General features: G+C 50.1%; 1 protein-coding gene across 1 annotated transcript; it reads right to left on the bottom strand.

Moving 5' to 3' along the window:
• Positions 1–4,998: 4,998 nt before the first annotated feature.
• LOC138354127 (uncharacterized) lies at positions 4,999–18,971 on the bottom strand. The gene is made up of 3 exons (XM_069308000.1): positions 18,947–18,971; positions 16,295–16,371; positions 4,999–5,784 (listed from the first exon to the last, which is right to left on the bottom strand). Exons 1-3 carry the CDS (start codon positions 18,969–18,971, stop codon positions 4,999–5,001), a joined length of 888 nt encoding a protein of 295 aa, XP_069164101.1.
• Positions 18,972–19,761: the final 790 nt, after the last annotated feature.

Genomic DNA, 19,761 nt, shown 5'->3' with positions numbered 1-19,761 from the left:
ATCTTGCATGTCTCTCGGAGCCACATTCCTAAGTCGACCCAATCCTCAGGTGAAGGAACATAATGTTAGTCAGGTGTTTAATACCCGGTGGACGGGTGCGTGGGAGGACGGCAATGGGCCATGTTTTTGCCTCGTAACTCCTCCAGAAGAGGTGCCCCAAGAGCTAAGGTCAACTGCTCGTCTGACCATCAAAGCACTGAAGAATCCATTCCCCCACTACCACCTTTCCACGTCAAGGTCCTGCCCACTAGGGGGAAACGTGGTTGATACCTTGCCTGACCTTGCCTTTTATGATGGTGTAGTGACCTTGTACCGCCCTGGTCGACGCCGGCTCCCTGCGCTTTGTACATGCCATTTTGTTCCTGCCTTGGCCTCCTGATTTAGCCTGTTTTGACACCTTTGTGACTTCTGAGTGGAATGAACCTTTTAGTGATTGTGCTAGGTATTCCTCTCTTATTGTCTCCTGCCACTCTACGCCCACTCGCCTAGAGTGCTCTGCAGCCTCACTCTGGGCGAGGTCATGCACTCTTGACTCGCCTCAACCTGTTCTCTTACAAAACAACGTCGCTTTTCGTTCGCATGCGTTACATAAGGCCAAAAATTGTCGTGCGCGGCTGGCGAAAGTGACGTACTGTCCCGTTTTCTGTTTTGGTGTCCTTTGGTAGGTTAGGAGAGACCACTTTAAATTGATCGATTTCTTGACGTGTGGAAACTTTAGGAGCCCGGGCTGCTTCTCTTGGCTGTCACGCCAGGCTTTAGAAAACACCTATATGATTATAATTTTCGGTCTCTAAGTGTCGTCTACGCTACGGGCATCTTCTTACCCAATTTACAATTGATTAAAATCTCAAGTAACAGTAGCTTTAGATGTGTGCAGGCGAGGAGTCACAATAACGTGGCTAAAGCATGTTGACCAGACCACACACTAGAAGGTGAAGGGACGACGACGTTTCAGTCCGTCCTGGACCATTCTCAAGTCGATTGAGTTTCTCAAGTTTCCTCTCATCGACTTAAGAATGGTCCAGGACGGACCGAAACGTCGTCGTCCCTTAACCTCCTAGTGTGTGGTCTGGTCAATTTAGATGTGTCTTCAGGCCCGTTTGTTGGGGAAAATGTACGAGGCCAAGACCCGTCCCACTAATTGTGTAGTTCTGGGGGCATATGCCACCTCTGCCACGGGGACTTGCCATTCGTGCCACAGTTTTTGGGTCCCTGTGCCATGGGGAGTTTGCCATCTCAAATGTGTTTCCAGCAGCTGAGTCTGTGGAAATTTCTTGAGGATTAAGCCAAGGAGTTATATAATTTCTTTAGTCTTCCTGCTTTCTGGAGTCAACTTTCCCTCGTTTCATTTACTTGAGGTAAAAATAACGTCGCTTTTGGCCGATTACCCGTATGGCCGAAAGTGGACGTAATTTGAAAATGAAAATAAATTCGAGATATTTTTTCAACAACAGTTAGTTAAGAGTCCTCTGGTAAGTTAGGTGAGCAGGAAATTCTCATAAAGTTGCAAAGCGTTATGAAAAACTTTAATTGAAAGTTTCCTCTCCTAACCTTTCCGAGTAAGCCGGACGACTCGGAAAACGGGACAGTACGTCACTTTCGTGAGTCGATTTCATTTCAAATTACGTCCACTTTTGGCCATAGCGCGCATACGAGCCAAAAGCGACGTTATTTTTAAGAGGACGGGTTGCAGAGAGGTATACCTCGTATACCTCTCTTCTCGGCCTGTATATACAAGGAGTTTACTTAAATCGTGGACTATATTCATGACTAAAGTATACATAATGGTCCATCATTAAATTATTGGACTTGCCAATCTCTAGAAAACTATCATTCTTGAGATTAATCAGCCCAACACCAAACCAGATTCGTGGATCAATACCTGAAATGATTGTAATTGTTTGGGTTGAGGCAGTTAGACCGTGTCTCAGCTCAGCCCTGGGGCTCAGATGGGCGCGCCAGCGTCTTGTCAGGATCTTCATCTGTTCCCACTCGTGTCAATTGTCGTATTATCCGGAGGGCGTCGTTATTACGTGTTGAGTGCCTTTGTAAGGTCGCTTACTTGGACCAGGAACCAGATAGGAGCTGGTACTGGATCATGTGATTTTTGTCCGTGTGTGTGTGTGTGTGTGTGTGTGTGTGTGTGTGTGTGTGTGTGTGTGTACTCACCTATTTCTGCTTGCAGGATCGAGCGTTGACTCATGGATCCCGCCTTTCTAGCCATCGGTTGTTTACAGCAATGACTCCTGTCCCATTTCCCTATCATATCTAGTTTTAAAATTATTAATAGTATTTGCTTCCACAACCTGTTCCTTAAGTGCATTCCGCTTTCCCACTACTCTCACGCTAAAAGAAAACTTCCTAACATCCCTGTGACTCATCTGAGTTTCCAGCTTCCACCCATGTCCCCTCGTTCTGTAAGTATTCAGTGTGAACATTTTATCTATCTCCACTTTGTCAATTCCCCTGAGTATTTTATATGTTCCTATCATATAAATCGTGTGTGTGTGTGTGTGTGTCCGTGTCCGTGTGTACTCACCTAATTGTGCTTGCGGGGGTTGAGCTCTGGCTCTTTGGTCCCGCCTCTCAACTGTCGATCAACTGGTGTACAGGTTCCTGAGCCTACTGGGCTCTATCATATCTACACTTGAAACTGTGTATGGAGTCAGCCTCCACCACATCACTTCCTAATGTGTGTGTGTGTGTGTGTATGTGTCCGTGTGTGTGTGTGTATGTGTCCGTATGTGTGTGTGTTTGTGTAACCTTAGCGAATGGGGGTGTAATAGAACCCCTTGATAAAGAATAATTAAACATACCTAGAGGTAAGTTATGTAATATTATTTAGGAGTAATGATATACGGAGAAGTCTAATAAGTTATCCAACACGGGTAACTTATGTAAAAGGGCCCGCACCTGCGTCACGGCCGCAGTAACCGCATGCGGAAGTGGTCATAACAACTTGGTCACTATGACGTCAGAACAGCAAGTTATCGTCGCCGCCGTCAGGTGGCGCTGCCAGAGGTCACCCAAAGAGGTCACAGCAACGAAAACGGAACACGTTTGGATGCGTGTATGAACGATTACTGGAGAGGGAGCAGGCGAATGTAGAGGAGCAGGGGGGGGGGGAGAGATTAGGGGGCTGAGGAGGGGGTTAAAAGGAGGGGGAAGGGGGGTTGCACACCCCCCCCCCCCATCCTCCAGGAACCTGCACCGCTGGGAGCGACAACCTTGCAACTCAGGTCATGCACTGCACCACCTGGCCACTGAAATAACCCCCACCTCCCCCACCTTGGCTACCGCACCTGGGATTTCCCGCAAGCGGACCACTCGCCGCGAGCCTGGTGGGCCGGGCCCTGGTGGTCTAAGGGGCCCACCTTTCATGGGATTGGTGACAGGCACGGCTCATAGTCTCGCAATCTATTGGTCCGGGTTCGATTCCCGGGCAGAGCGAGCCGTTGTCTCTAATGCAGTTCCATTGTGTAATACTCGCGGCCTTCTCAACCCCAATATGTAGTGATGGACCACCAGGAAGTACCAATATGTAGTGATGGACCACCAGGAAGTACCAATATGTAGTGATGGACCACCAGGAAGTACCAATATGTAGTGATGGACCACCAGGAAGTACCAATATATAGTGATGGACCACCAGGAAGTACCAATATGTAGTGATGGACCTCCAGGAAGTACCAATATGTAGTGATGGACCACCAGGAAGTACCAATATGTAGTGATGGACCACCAGGAAGTACCAATATGTAGTGATGGACCTCCAGGAGGTACCAATATGTAGTGATGGACCACCAGGAAGTACCAATATGTAGTGATGGACCACCAGGAAGTACCAATATGTAGTGATGGACCACCAGGAAGTACCAATATGTAGTGATGGACCACCAGGAAGTACCAATATGTAGTGATGGACCACCAGGAAGTACCAATATGTAGTGATGGACCACCAGGAAGTACCAATATATAGTGATGGACCACCAAGAAGTACCAATATGTAGTGATGGACCACCAGGAAGTACCAATATGTAGTGATGGACCACCAGGAAGTACCAATATGTAGTGATGGACCACCAGGAAGTACCAATATATAGTGATGGACCTCCAGGAGGTACCAATATGTAGTGATGGACCTCCAGGAAGTACCAATATGTAGTGATGGACCACCAGGAAGTACCAATATATAGTGATGGACCACCAGGAAGTACCAATATGTAGTGATGGACCTCCAGGAAGTACCAATATGTAGTGATGGACCACCAGGAAGTACCAATATGTAGTGATGGACCACCAGGAAGTACCAATATGTAGTGATGGACCTCCAGGAAGTACCAATATGTAGTGATGGACCTCCAGGAAGTACCAATATGTAGTGATGGACCACCAGGAAGTACCAATATGTAGTGATGGACCACCAGGAAGTACCAATATGTAGTGATGGACCTCCAGGAGGTACCAATATGTAGTGATGGACCACCAGGAAGTACCAATATGTAGTGATGGACCACCAGGAAGTACCAATATGTAGTGATGGACCACCAGGAAGTACCAATATGTAGTGATGGACCACCAGGAAGTACCAATATGTAGTGATGGACCACCAGGAAGTAGTTTCGCAAGTTAACTGGTAAATGCTTGATGCATCTTTTGCCTATATTACCTATGTAAAAGTTGTGTAAAAGCGTCGACCTCACACGCATAGGGTCCATGGTTCGAGACCCATAAAGCCCAGGCGAATGGAATATTACCCATGACTTTCCACTAAGGACCCACTCGTGTCAACATTGGAATGTTTTGTCCCAGTTCTCTGAGGCCGAATATGTCATTCCCCTCCACCGCCCTGCTCATGATTAGGAGCCTTGGTCTTATGTTATTAACGTGATCTATTAGGTCAGCTGTGTGTGTCCAGGATAGGTCAGGTGTTGCCTACGGCGGACGAGTTGTAGCTCATGTCCCCCGCCTCCATGTGTACTGGCGGCAATTTAATAATCAAGACGAATGAGATTGGGACTTGTTCCCGAAGCCCAACACGTCCCAATCTGTTGAGACCGGTGGCTTCGAAGTCTTCGAAGTCCGGTGGCTCTTCGAAGTCCGGTGGCTCTTCGAAGTCCGGTGGCTCTTCGAAGTCCGGGGCTCTTCGAAGTCCGGGGGCTCTTCGAAGTCCAGTGGCTCTTCGAAGTCCGGGGGCTCTTCGAAGTCCGGGGGCTCTTCGAAGTCCGGGGGCTCTTCGAAGTCCAGTGGCTCTTCGAAGTCCGGGGGCTCTTCGAAGTCCGGGGGCTCTTCGAAGTCCGGGGGCTCTTCGAAGTCCGGGGGCTCTTCGAAGTCCAGTGGCTCTTCGAAGTCCGGGGGCTCTTCGAAGTCCGGGGGCTCTTCGAAGTCCGGGGGCTCTTCGAAGTCCGGGGGCTCTTCGAAGTCCGGTGGCTCTTCGAAGTCCGGGGGCTCTTCGAAGTCCGGGGGCTCTTCGAAGTCCGGGGGCTCTTCGAAGTCCGGTGGCTGTTCGAAGTCCAGGGGCTCTTCGAAGTCCGGGGGCTCTTCGAAGTCTAGTGGCTCTTCGAAGTCCAGTGGCTCTTCGAAGTCCGGGGACTCTTCGAAGTCCAGTGGCTCTTCGAAGTCCAGGGGCTCTTCGAAGTCCAGTGGCTCTTCGAAGTCCAGTGGCTCTTCGAAGTCCAGGGGCTCTTCGAAGTCCAGTGGCTCTTCGAAGTCCAGTGGCTCTTCGAAGTCCAGTGGCTCTTCGAAGTCCAGTGGCTCTTCGAAGTCCAGTGGCTCTTCGAAGTCCTGTGGCTTCGAAGACTACTACTTCGAGTGCGCCTCGCTTGTCGATCTCTCCTTCGGCGTACGAGTTAGACCTTACGATTCTCCGGTTCATTTGCATGTTCTTAATGCGGAATTACTTTAGTAAGTCACTCCACGAGGCCACAGCTGCGGCCCGAGGCCAATGTCACATGAGGTGTAACGGGCCGGAACCTTGGTAATAAAAATTGTGTGCGCGCGCATGTGTTTAATTAGACCGGAAGTGGTGTCAAAATGCGCATGTAGATAAACTTAATTTTCTTCGTTATTTTCCTGCATGTCTGTTATCTCGTTCTTGTTATCCCGGACTCTGTTCTTCCCTTGCTATCTTCTGTTCCAGATCTTTTGTTCCTGATCGCCCCTAATATCTCCTGTGTCTGATCTCCCTTAGCCCTGATCGTCCCAGGTTCTTATATTCCCTCTCCCTGATAATTCCCCTTATATCAGGTGACTTGTAGATATATCGGGTGACTGTTGGGTATTATATCGGGTGATTGGTGGATATTATATCGGGTGACTGGTAGATATATCGGGTGACCGTTAGATATATCGAGTGACTGTTGGTTATTATATCGGGTGATTGGTGGATATTATATCGGGTGACCGTTGGATATTATATCGGATGACTGGTAGATATATCGGGTGACCGGAACACTCCATGAGTGAAATCGGTGGACTAAAGGTGTAAGGGAGAGGGGGCCGAGCCACAGGGTCCTTCACCACCGTGAATCACAGAGGTTTAGTCTGCCCTTGAACTATATAACACCATTTTCCCACTGTGGTGACGTGAGTGAACCACCACACTCGCTGTATACTCTCAGGGGTATGTATAACCATATACAAAATACAATTAATACAGTTGCGTCAAGTATACATCATGTATTTGAGATATTTCCCTCTCGACCGTTGGGGAAAATATGACTTTTTAAAAATAAACGTTGATAAAATGACGTTGACTTTTTGAATTCAAATATTTTTTAAAATTAGTGTTTGTGTGTTTAGAATGTTTTGCGTTAGTGAATTATTTATTGAAGAGGATGTGTTGATGAGGATGTGTGGGGCCCCTTTGTGTACTTCTGTGGTGGTCTTGGGGCCCCTTTGTGTACTTCTGTGGTGGTCTTGGGGCCCCTTTGTGTACTTCTGTGGTGGTCTTGGGGCCCCTTTGTGTACTTCTGTGGTGGTCTTGGGGCCCCTTTGTGTACTTCTGTGGTGGTCTTGGGGCCCCTTTGTGTACTTCTGTGGTGGTCTTGGGGCCCCTTTGTGTACTTCTGTGGTGGTCTTGGGGCCCCTTTGTGTACTTCTGTGGTGGTCTTGGGGCCTCTCTGTGTACTTCTGTGGTGGTCTTAGGGCCCTCTGTGTACTTCTGTGGTGGTCTTGGGGCCTCTCTGTGTACTTCTGTGGTGGTCTTGGGGACCCTCTGTGTACTTCTGTGGTGGTCTTAGGGCCCTCTGTGTACTTCTGTGGTGGTCTTAGGGCCCTCTGTGTACTTCTGTGGTGGTCTTAGGGCCCTCTGTGTACTTCTGTGGTGGTCTTAGAACCCTCTGTGTACTTCTGTGGTGGTCTTAGGGCCCTCTGTGTACTTCTGTGGTGGTCTTGGACCCTCTGTGTACTTCTGTGGTGGTCTTGGGGGCCCTCTGTGTACTTCTGTGGTGGTCTTGGGCCCTCTGTGTACTTCTGTGGTGGTCTTGGGGCCCGTCTGTGTACTTCTGTGGTGGTCTTGGGGGCCCTCTGTGTACTTCTGTGGTGGTCTTGGGCCCTCTGTGTACTTCTGTGGTGGTCTTGGGGCCCGTCTGTGTACTTCTGTGGTGGTCTTGGGGCCCGTATGTGTACTTCTGTGGTGGTCTTGGGGGCCCTCTGTGTACTTCTGTGGTGGTCTTGGGGCCCTCTGTGTACTTCTGTGGTGGTCTTGGGGGCCTCTGTGTACTTCTGTGGTGGTCTTGGACCCTCTATGTACTTCTGTGGTGGTCTTGGACCCTCTGTGTACTTCTGTGGTGGTCTTGGGGCCCCTCTGTGTACTTCTGTGGTAGTCTTGGACCCTCTGTGTACTTCTGTGGTGGTCTTGGGGCCCGTCTGTGCAATACTGACATTCAGTAAGAAATACTTCCAACTTCACGATATTTTGGGTGGCCAAAAACAGATGGAAGTCACTGGTTACCTTGAGGTTACCTTGAGGTGCTTCCGGGGCTTAGCGTCCCCGCGGCCCGGTCGTCGACCAGGCCTCCTATAGTCAAGTCTATTGGTAGTCAAGACTGAAGACTAAGGAGCAGTTAAGACCTCAAAGTGCTCGTCTTAAATGTTGTAGGCTGTTGCACCCATTTAATTTGCATATCCAACTTGTTTTGCAACCGGGGGAGAACATTGCAAGACCTCAAGGCTATTTTAAGTCTGTTCCATAACCATGTTGACGATAAATAATTCTGGATTTAACTTAGTGTGATGATTTCAGTCGTCCTCGAGCTGTGGAAAGTCTTGATTTAGACTTTTTAAGTTCTCTCAATTCTGCAGTTAATTGATGGTTACGGAAAATTATTATTTTATCTGCGGTGTGTTAAGTTGTCGTCTGATATATGAAGTTGTGTTGTCTGATATATGAAGTTGTGTTGTTTGATATATGAAGTTGTGTTGTTTGATATATAGAGTTGTGTTGTCTGATATATGAAGTTGTGTTGTCTGATATATGAAGTTGTGTTGTCTGATATATGAAGTTGTGTTGTCTGATATATGAAGTTGTGTTGTCTGATATATGAAGTTGTGTTGTTTGATATATGAAGTTGTGTTGTCTGATATATGAAGTTGTGTTGTCTGATATATGAAGTTGTGTTGTCTGATATATGAAGTTGTGTTGTCTGATATATGAAGTTGTGTTGTCTGATATATGAAGTTGTGTTGTTTGATATATGAAGTTGTGTTGTTTGATATATAGAGTTGTGTTGTCTGATATATGAAGTTGTGTTGTCTGATATATGAAGTTGTGTTGTCTGATATATGAAGTTGTGTTGTCTGATATATGAAGTTGTGTTGTCTGATATATGAAGTTGTGTTGTTTGATATATGAAGTTGTGTTGTTTGATATATAGAGTTGTGTTGTCTGATATATGAAGTTGTGTTGTCTGATATATGAAGTTGTGTTGTCTGATATATGAAGTTGTGTTGTCTGATATATGAAGTTGTGTTGTCTGATATATGAAGTTGTGTTGTTTGATATATGAAGTTGTGTTGTCTGATATATGAAGTTGTGTTGTCTGATATATGAAGTTGTGTTGTCTGATATATGAAGTTGTGTTGTCTGATATATGAAGTTGTGTTGTCTGATATATGAAGTTGTGTTGTTTGATATATGAAGTTGTGTTGTTTGATATATAGAGTTGTGTTGTCTGATATATGAAGTTGTGTTGTCTGATATATGAAGTTGTGTTGTCTGATATATGAAGTTGTGTTGTCTGATATATGAAGTTGTGTTGTCTGATATATGAAGTTGTGTTGTTTGATATATGAAGTTGTGTTGTCTGATATATGAAGTTGTGTTGTCTGATATATGAAGTTGTGTTGTCTGATATATGAAGTTGTGTTGTCTGATATATGAAGTTGTGTTGTCTGATATATGAAGTTGTGTTGTCTGATATATGAAGTTGTGTTGTTTGATATATGAAGTTGTGTTGTCTGATATATGAAGTTGTGTTGTCTGATATATGAAGTTGTGTTGTTTGATATATAGAGTTGTGTTGTCTGATATATGAAGTTGTGTTGTCTGATATATGAAGTTGTGTTGTCTGATATATGAAGTTGTGTTGTCTGATATATAGAGTTGTGTTGTCTGGTATATAGAGTTGTGTCGTCTGATATATAGAGTTGTGTTGTCTGATATATAGAGTTGTGTTGTCTGATATATAGAGTTGTGTTGTCTGGTACAGGTAAAATCCGGATACCATAACCGGTGAATCCTTCGTTGGTACGTAGGCCCGTCGCGGTATCCGTATATATTATACGGATACCGCGTATTATACGGCTGAATATAATATTTTCATCCCTCAACCGGCTGAACCCAGTCGCGAGACATCTCCCGTCACGCAGGGTGCAGTCGCGCCTCCACAGATCTCCAGTATCAGCTCTTGATACTGGTAATGACTCAAAAGGGCCACCACTTACGGGCTATTCATGCCCGTGCCACCTTTTGGCTGGCTTAATCTTTATCAATCAATCGGCTGAACCCATTGGGCTGCGGCTAGGTGTCGTGAAGAGCGGTTTATTGTCTTGAGCCTAATAGTTCAGTTTGCCCTCCTAAGGTTTCCCAGGGTCAAGAAAACGGTCAGTTTAAAGTGGTCTCTCCTAACCTACCAGAGGACCCACAACAGAAAACGGGACAGTACGTCACTTTCACCAGCCGCTTCCATTTTCTAGTACAATGTTTGGTCTTTTGTAACGCATATGAACGAAAAGCGACGTTCATTGTAGGAGAACAGGTTGAACAGTTATTCAAACTTATCAAATATAATTCTGCATTATGCACCATATGACCTACCTTGAGGTGCTTCCGGGGCTTAGCGTCCCCGCGGCCCGGTCGTCGACCAGACCTCCTGGTTGCTGGTCTTGACTGTGAAAGTTAACTCGACGATTTTGGAATCTTGGGGCATAGTTCGAGACCCATACAGCTTTTAGATTCTACCACCCGAAACAAAAAGTTGCAAGTAGCACGGGCTATGGTGAGCCCGTGGTGGACTTACCTGGCACAGGAGCGGGGCAAGTAGCACGGGCTATGGTGAGCCCGTCATGGACTTACCTGGCACAGGAGCGGGACAAGTAGCACGGGCTATGGCGAGCCCGTAGTGGACTTACCTGGCACAGGAGCGGGGCAAGTAGCACGGGCTATGGTGAGCCCGTAGTGGACTTACCTGGCACAGGAGCGGGGCAAGTAGCACGGGCTATGGTGAGCCCGTAGTGGACTTACCTGGCACAGGAGCGGGGCAAGTAGCACGGGCTATGGTGAGCCCGTACTGGACTTACCTGGCACAGGAGCGGGGCAAGTAGCACGGGCTATGGTGAGCCCGTAGTGGACTTACCTGGCACAGGAGCGGGGCAAGTAGCACGGGCTATGGTGAGCCCGTAGTGGACTTACCTGGCACAGGAGCGGGGCAAGTAGCACGGGCTATGGTGAGCCCGTAGTGGACTTACCTGGCACAGGAGCGGGGCAAGTAGCCCGGGCTATGGTGAGCCCGTAGTGGACTTACCTGGCACAGGAGCGGGGCAAGTAGCACGGGCTATGGTGAGCCCGTAGTGGACTTACCTGGCACAGGAGCGGGGCAAGTAGCACGGGCTATGGTGAGCCCGTAGTGGACTTACCTGGCACAGGAGTGGGGCAAGTAGCACGGGCTATGGTGAGCCCGTAGTGGACTTACCTGGCACAGGAGCGGGGCAAGTAGCACGGGCTATGGTGAGCCCGTAGTGGACTTACCTGGCACAGTTGTACACTTACCCGGCGGCAGTTGTATCAGGTCGTGTCGGTCAGTAGCTAGGCATAGATTTCCCCTTGACTAGGCTTAGTGGCTGCTTAGTTTATTATGCACCCCATGCCCCTCGTGTGGGTGGTGGTGGACCCCATGCCCCCTGTGTGGGTGGTGGTGGACCCTATGCCCCTCTTGTGGGTGGTGGTGGACCCCATACCCACCCGTGTGGGTGGTAGTGGACCCCACACCCATCCTGTGGGTGGTGGTGGACCCCACACCCATCCTGTGGGTGGTAGTGGACCCCATACCCATCCTGTGGGTGGTAGTGGACTCCATACCCATCCTGTGGGTGGTGGTGGACCCCACACCCACCCGTGTGGGTGGTGGTGGACCCCACACCCACCCGTGTGGGTGGTAGTGGACCCCACACCCATCCTGTGGGTGGTGGTGGACCCCACACCCATCCTGTGGGTGGTAGTGGACCCCATACCCATCCTGTGGGTTGTAGTGGACCCCACACCCATCCTGTGGGTGGTGGTGGACCCCACACCCATCCTGTGGGTGGTGGTGGACCCCACACCCATCCTGTGGGTGGTGGTGGACCCCACACCCATCCTGTGGGTGGTGGTGGACCCCACACCCATCCTGTGGGTGGTGGTGGACCCCACACCCATCCTGTGGGTGGTAGTGGACTCCATACCCATCCTGTGGGTGGTGGTGGACCCCATACCCATCCTGTGGGTGGTAGTGGACCCCACACCCATCCTGTGGGTGGTAGTGGACCCCATACCCATCCTGTGGGTGGTGGTGGACCCCACACCCATCCTGTGGGTGGTAGTGGACCCCATACCCATCCTGTGGGTGGTGGTGGACCCCACACCCATCCTGTGGGTGGTGGTGGACCCCACACCCATCCTGTGGGTGGTAGTGGAAGGGTTACACAGGTACATAATAGCCTTCGAACTAAATCCCAATATTTTCGTTTAGTTAAGCAAGTTACAGCATTGATGAGCTGGATACAGAGTAATATTCACGTCAAAAGAATGTTAATAAAGATAGTGTTGATTGTTGGTCGTACGGCAGGCAGCGTGTGTGTTTGTCGTACAGCAGGCAGTGTGTGTGTGTTGGTCGTACAGCAGGCAGTGCGTGTGTGTTGGTCATACCGCAGGCAGTGTGTGTGTGTGTTGGTCGTACCGCAGGCAGCGTGTGTGTGTGTTGGTCGTACGGCAGGCAGCGTGTGTGTGTGTTGGTCGTACGGCAGGCAGCGTGTGTGTGTGTTTGTCGTACAGCAGGCAGTGTGTGTGTGTTGGTCGTACCGCAGGCAGTGTGTGTGTGTGTTGGTCGTACCGCAGGCAGCGTGTGTGTGTGTTGGTCGTACAGCAGGCAGCGTGTGTGTGTTGGTCGTACAGCAGGCAGCGTGTGTGTGTGTGTTGGTCGTACAGCAGGCAGCGTGTGTGTGTGTGTTGGTCGTACAGCAGGCAGCGTGTGTGTTGGTCGTACAGCAGGCAGCGTGTGTGTTGGTCGTACAGCAGGCAGCGTGTGTGTGTTGGTCGTACCGCAGGCAGCAGCAGCTCTGCCAAACGAATGACCCGTCACACAAGAATCTCTTCCACATCTTGATATAAAATATATCTCATTGTTTTCTTTATTCCCTGCATATAATTTTCTCTCAATGTAAATTGATCAAATTCACATAGTTGAATAAGAATGTTGTTTCCTGAAGGCCGCGGAGTGGTTCTCCAAGTTACCGCCTACATTATCATTTTCTTTCTAATAGGCTTTCACAATTTTACTAATATTTAGACAACAAAAACGCCATCCAGAACTGGCCAGGCTGGAATATATTTCGCTTCTGAGGCGAATCTTTTTCATATCTTTCTTTTAAATATCATATTTTTTAAAAGATTATGCTTTTCTCCCCAAAACGCTGCGCATACAAGTAGCTTTACAAGAATGTAAACACATGATGTAATCTCATAAACCCGATGTAACTTCGTGAATATATTTAAATAAATAAATTATCACCTATTTAGGCTCGATAAAATGTTTGATATGTATTATAATTGAAGGATAAGATGTTGGAGAGGAGGAAGATTGGAACAAAGGGGATAGGATGCGAGGCGCCTTCGAGGGCTGCTGCCCAACATGGCGGGAAGACTTGGCAAGGGGCAGGGAGGTCGCTGACCTGACCGCCAACCTTTCTTGCCATCTTTGTCGCTTCCTGGGGGTCGCTGTGTGTGTTCTCTTGCCCTGTGGAGAGGCTCCTAGGGGTGCTTGATCTGTGGCGAGGCTCTGGGAGGGTGCTTGGTCTGTGGCTCTGGGGCCAGATTCACGAAAGCACTTACGCCAGCACTTGCGAACCTGTACATCTTTTCTCAATCTATGGCGGCTTTGTTTACAATTATTAAACAGCTAATGAGCCCCGAAGCACCAGGAGGCTGTTTATAAAAATAACAACAGTTGACTGGCACGTTTTCATGCTTGTAAACTGTTTAATAAATGTAACCAAAGCCGTCAAAGATTGAGGAAAGATGTACACGTTCGTAAGTGCTTGTGTAAGTGCTTTCGTGAATCTGGCCCCAGCTCTGCTAATTCCCTATCACGTGTGTTTCTAGCTTATATTCGACGTTTGTCGAACTTGGAGCAAGAAATTAGCAAAACTGCTTTATTTTCTTTATGTAAGTAAGGTCAAGACGTGTTTTGAGAGGTTGCAAGATTGGGATAAGAGAGGATCATTTAGCAACGTGCAATTGAACGCTGTTGTTGCAAAACTTGTTTTCTGTGCGATGTTTTTTCTTGCGTGAGAATTTGTGGTGTTTGGAGTTTGTGGTGGTCGTCTGTTTATGACCCCACCTGACCCCTTACACCCCCACCTGCACCCACTGACCCCACCTGTCCCCTACACCCCCACCTGACCCCTTACACCCCCACCTGCACCCACTGACCCCACCTGACCCCAACACCCCCACCTGACCCCTACCTGACCCCTACACCCCCACCTGACCCCTACACCACCACCTGACCCCTACACCCCCACCTGACCCCTTACACCCCCACCTGCACCCACTGACCCCACCTGTCCCCTACACCCCCACCTGACCCCTTACACCCCAACCTGACCCCTACACCACCACCTGCACCCACTGACCCCACCTGACCCCTACACCCCCACCTGACCCCTACACCCCCACCCGACTCCTACACCACCACCTGCACCCACTGACCCCACCTGACCCCTACACCCCCCACCTGACCCCTACACCACCACCTACCTCCACTGACCCCACCTGACCCCTACACCCCCACCTGCCTCCACTGACCCCACCTGACCCCTACACCCCCACCTGCACCCACTGACCCCACCTCACTCCACTGTCTCCCGCCAGAGGGCTTCAAGGCCGCTCCCACCAACAGGCAACTGAATTAACACACAAAAAGTTAGTTTTTGTCTACAACTGGCAACTAGCGTTCAACTTATGATAATATATGTAAATTACAATAGCAAACGCTTACTTATCTACCTATATAAGTATGCTAGTATACCTAGTATACTTATAATTAGTTCATACGAACAATGTGCAACAGAGAAGGAATGCGCAGACTCGGTGGGTGATTTGTTATGATGCGCTTTGTGGGGTTATTTGGGTCACTAACTAGGTATGTTATTGACCTAAAAGGGGGGGGGGACCTGCTGCATGGGTAACAGCTTCTTCCTCCATATCAACCTACCATAACTTTGCGCCCTGGAGAGGCCACTCCAGACCGACAACCAGAGCACAACTCCATAGTCTCCTGAGACTGATGGATGACTACTAACTAGGTGGTTAAAGCGAGGCTTGTGTACTATTCTAGGTCATTTGATAGTTCGTGTTCAGGTGTTTAAACCTGTCCTAGATGGAATAGTTGAACACACAACATGAATGCACTCAGCCACGATTGATTGATTGATGAAGATTAAGCCACCCAAGAGGTGGCACGGGCATGAATAGCCCGTAAGTGGTGGCCCTTTCGAGCCATTACCAGTATCAAAAGATGATACTGGAGATCTGTGGAGGCGCAACTGCACCCTGCGTGACGGGAGATGTCTCCTGGACCAAGTGGTGACCAAATGGTGACAACCACGGGGTTGAATGAGTTCATAAAGACTCGTGACTCGTGATTTTGTAGTGTGGTGGTGCAGCGGTACAGTACTCGACTTTGCATCACGCAGGCGGAGGTTCTAATCCCAAAAAGGGCATTTGGAACCTTCATGTAATATGTACACACACACATAATATATGTGTGTGTTCACAGTTTGAGGACATGCTTGGGACTAACCTAACCTTAGCCACATTTGTAGGAAGAATGATCTGGGGTGCCAGAGGGACATATAGGCGGGTCAGGGGAGGCCAACGCTTAAGGTAATTTACGAATCATCAGTTACATCACCTGAACAAATCCACAAGGGCCGTGACGAGAATTCGAACCTGCGTCCGGGAGCATCCCAGACACTGCCTTAATCAACTGAGCTACGACAGGGTTAAAAGGGTTGAAACCGAAGTTCTGCTGAACTTACTGGATCCCGTAGCCTCTCCGAGGTTCGAATCCTCGTCACGGCCCTTGTGGATTTGTTCATTTGATGCATCACATTAGTGTGATCTCTGTGTGTGAGTTACATCACCTGTTCAAAATGATATCCATTTACTTGAATATATTTTCGAACGCGTTCAACGCAAGATTTTCGATCATTTCTAAGAATGGAATTACTCGCTTTTATGCCTTCAAATCCTCTATGTAATCCTTAAGTGCATGTTCTATACTGCCCTTGTTAACTTAACCACCATAATGTAATTTGAAAAATTAGAGAATTTATAAATCTACTGTAAACGGAAACTATAGTATTAAATACATGTTCTATGGGGATAATTTTTGGGACACCCTACGTATATTAATTCTCTATCCCAATAACTATTCTAATATAACTCCAGGGACGCTGCCAATCACATTTCAACTTCAATTCCGCGACGGTCACCATGATAGGAAAACCCCTTTGGATGCAACGGAGTCGATCTCACCTCGCCTCTGTTGGTCACATCCCCCACACCAGTCACCGTGCAAAGTTGGGTATTCTGCACCAGCGTCTGACCGCCAACTTGGACAAACATTATATTTTATAGAAATGTAGAAAAATTAGTCTTTACGATGAATGGAAGTGGTAGTGGTGGTGGTGGACTGGTGGTGGACTGGTGGTGGACTGGTGGTGCTGGTGGACTGGTGGTAGTGGTGGTGGTGGTGGTGAAGACCAAACCACACACTAGAAGGTGAAGGGACGACGACGTTTCGGTCCGTCCTGGACCATTCTCAAGTCGAAACGTCGTCGTCCCATAATTGTCTAGTGTCAATAAGTTTCTACCATTGAGACTTGGGGCAGCGTCCTCTGGTGGTGTCCACACCCAGGCTACGAGAGCTGGCCATCTCTTCTTTGATTGATTTCGGGGCTTAGCATCCCCGCGGCCCGGTTCCTCCACCAGGCTATACCCTTAAGTTATACACAGTCTCTCTCTAGTCGTTTTTGGGCAGTTTGAGCTTCCAGTCACAGCTGTTATGGGTTCTTTAAATTCCCTAACCACTTCTTCGTGAGTCCGCTGCGGGCTCACCATAGCCCGTGCTACTTGGAACTTTTTGTTCTAGGTAGCGAATCTTAAACAACAACAACTTTAAATTCCTTAAGAATAATGATTCTAAATCTTTAAAGAGGGGGGGGAGGATGTGGTAGAGAGGGGGGGGGATGTGGTAGAGAGGGGGGGGATGTGGTAGAGAGGGGGGGGGGATGTGGTAGAGAGGGGGGGGGGATGTGGTAGAGAGGGGGGGGGGATGTGGTAGAGAGGGGGGGGGATGTGGTAGAGAGGGGGGGGAGGATGTATAGCGTATGAATACAAAATACAGCACGTCATGCCACTAAATACATCTGTATTAAGGCCACGTTCCTTGCCCCATGTATACCTAAGTGATAGGAAGCCGGCGCCCAGCATGTCATGCGGCTCGGCCCAGCTCTCATTGGCCGAGCTGGGCCGAGGGCCGGGCGAGGCACTCCCAGCTCGCCCCTGTGGCCGAGCGAGGCACTCCCATCTCGCCCCTGTGGCCGGGCGAGGCACTCCCAGCTCGCCCCTGTGGCCGAGCGTAAGCACTCCCATCTCGCCCCTGTGGTCGAGCGAGGCACTCCCATCTCGCCCCTGTGGCTGAGCGAGGCACTCCCATCTCGCCCCTGTGGCTGAGCGAGGCACTCCCATCTCGCCCCTGTGGCCGAGCGAGGCACTCCCATCTCGCCCCTGTGGCCGAGCGAGGCACTCCCATCTCGCCCCTGTGGCCGAGCGAGGCACTCCCAGCTCGCCCCTGTGGCCGAGCGAGGCACTCCCAGCTCGCCCCTGTGGCCGAGCGAGGCACTCCCAGCTCGCCCCTGTGGCCGAGCGAGGCACTCCCAGCTCGCCCCTGTGGCCGAGCGAGGCACTCCCAGCTCGCCCCTGTGGCCGAGCGAGGCACTCCCAGCTCGCCCCTGTGGCCGAGCGAGGCACTCCCAGCTCGCCCCTGTGGCCGAGCGAGGCACTCCCAGCTCGCCCCTGTGGCCGAGCGAGGCACTCCCAGCTCGCCCCTGTGGCCGAGCGAGGCACTCCCAGCTCGCCCCTGTGGCCGAGCGAGGCACTCCCAGCTCGCCCCTGTGGCCGAGCGAGGCACTCCCAGCTCGCCCCTGTGGCCGAGCGAGGCACTCCCAGCTCGCCCCTGTGGCCGAGCGAGGCACTCCCAGCTCGCCCCTGTGGCCGGGCGAGGCACTCCCAGCTCGCCCCTGTGGCCGGGCGAGGCACTCCCAGCTCGCCCCTGTGGCCGAGCGAGGCACTCCCAGCTCGCCCCTGTGGCCGAGCGAGGCACTCCCAGCTCGCCCCTGTGGCCAGGCGAGGCACTCCCATCTCGCCCCTGTGGCCGAGCGTAGGCAGAAACAGTCGTACGTCGCCCTGTTCTCGCGTTCCCAACATCAAGAAACAGCCGTACTAAAGTGCCCTTATCCTAACCTACCCGAGGACCAACGAACAGAAAACGGGACAGTATGTCAATTTCCTGAACGACAGTTTATGGCCTTAGCACGTCGTATTTTGACGTATACTCTATTAGGAGGACGGTTGTATAGTGGTTCAATCCGTAGTGTATTTACATGTAGAGTCTAGGAACGAGAGTTCGATTCTATTGCAATGCCGTCTGTGTTGTCAAGATTTCTCTCTTGTATCGCCTCTTGTTCTATCGTATCGGCTACCGTACGTCTGAAGGACGCAGCTCATCATACAACCTCTCCCAGCTACGTCGTTTGACGTCATTACGTTGTATTAAAGTAACGACGGGGAAAAGGTAGTAACGCGGATACGTTATGCGTTTGTTGGGAGCAGCAGGCATCCGGCAGCCGACGTTAGCTGCGTTGCTAGAGTCCACTAGTGAGGTGCGCGTCGGTGGTGGATGGGTTTGAACACAACAGTTGCTGATGGCAACTTCATCACCGACGAGGTCCACCCGCACCTCTCTCAACCAGTTCTAGAACACTCTGTGCCACGTCTGGAATGGCAACAAGGAGGTCAGCAACGACCCTGATTTGCCATTCCTTCCGTACCCCCTTGAGTCCGGCCGCAGTTGCCACAGTTTAGGGTCCGTTCATGCTGCCATATTTGTTGCACTTACGCACATACCTTTCTCACCTTGGAAGCGACTCATGTTTACGGTTTACTCTAATGGCCCTTAACTTACACGTGCTCAAGGAGCAATATTGCCTGCACAGGTGGATGGACTCGGAAACAAATGCCAAAATTCTGCGTAGCTTAACGGGCTAACTTGCCCAGGAGGCGTGATACTACGCAGGTCCTGGTGGGGGTGAGGGTTGTGGGGGGAGGGGAGGGTAGAGGGGGCATGATGCTGCGTTCATACGCTTCATTTGTAAATATTTATCAAATGCATTTGTCTGCGTGTACCAGGTGCGAGAGGGAGAGCCAGAGAGGGAGGGAGAGAGAGCCAGAGAGGGAGGGGCGAGCCAGAGAGAGCAAGGGGGAGAGTGAGTGAGAAAAGAGCTGAGTACACTGGGTGCTCTCCCTGTTCCTGAGTTAGTAACTCACCTGACTCATCCTGCTACCGCTGTGGCGGTCCCGGCGTCGTCTGGGAGCCAGACGGTGGTCCCGGCGTCGTCTGGGAGCCAGACGGTGGTCCCGGCGTCGTCTGGGAGCTAGACGGTGGTCCCGGCGTCGTCTGGGAGCCAGACGGTGGTCCCGGCGTCGTCTAAGAGCCAGACAGTGGGCCCACCGGTTCTCCGTCTAGGTTAAACAACAAGCCCCCGAAGAGTTCGGGTGCTTATAAATAAGAGCCGCCTCGTATGGGCAAATAGATCTACAACACTTCATAATTCACATGTTCTAATCCTTATGTTGTTAAGTATAAGCTTCATATCCACAACAAAGGGGGAAATGTGTGTACCTCTGTCCCCCGATACCGAGGTCTGTTGTGGTGGGGCACA

The sequence above is a fragment of the Procambarus clarkii genome, chromosome 61, assembly GCF_040958095.1.
Source record: "Procambarus clarkii isolate CNS0578487 chromosome 61, FALCON_Pclarkii_2.0, whole genome shotgun sequence".
Taxonomy (NCBI): Eukaryota; Metazoa; Arthropoda; class Malacostraca; order Decapoda; family Cambaridae; genus Procambarus; species Procambarus clarkii.
Note: the sequence above shows the minus strand (reverse complement) of the source record. Positions and strands in the feature narration are given on the sequence as shown.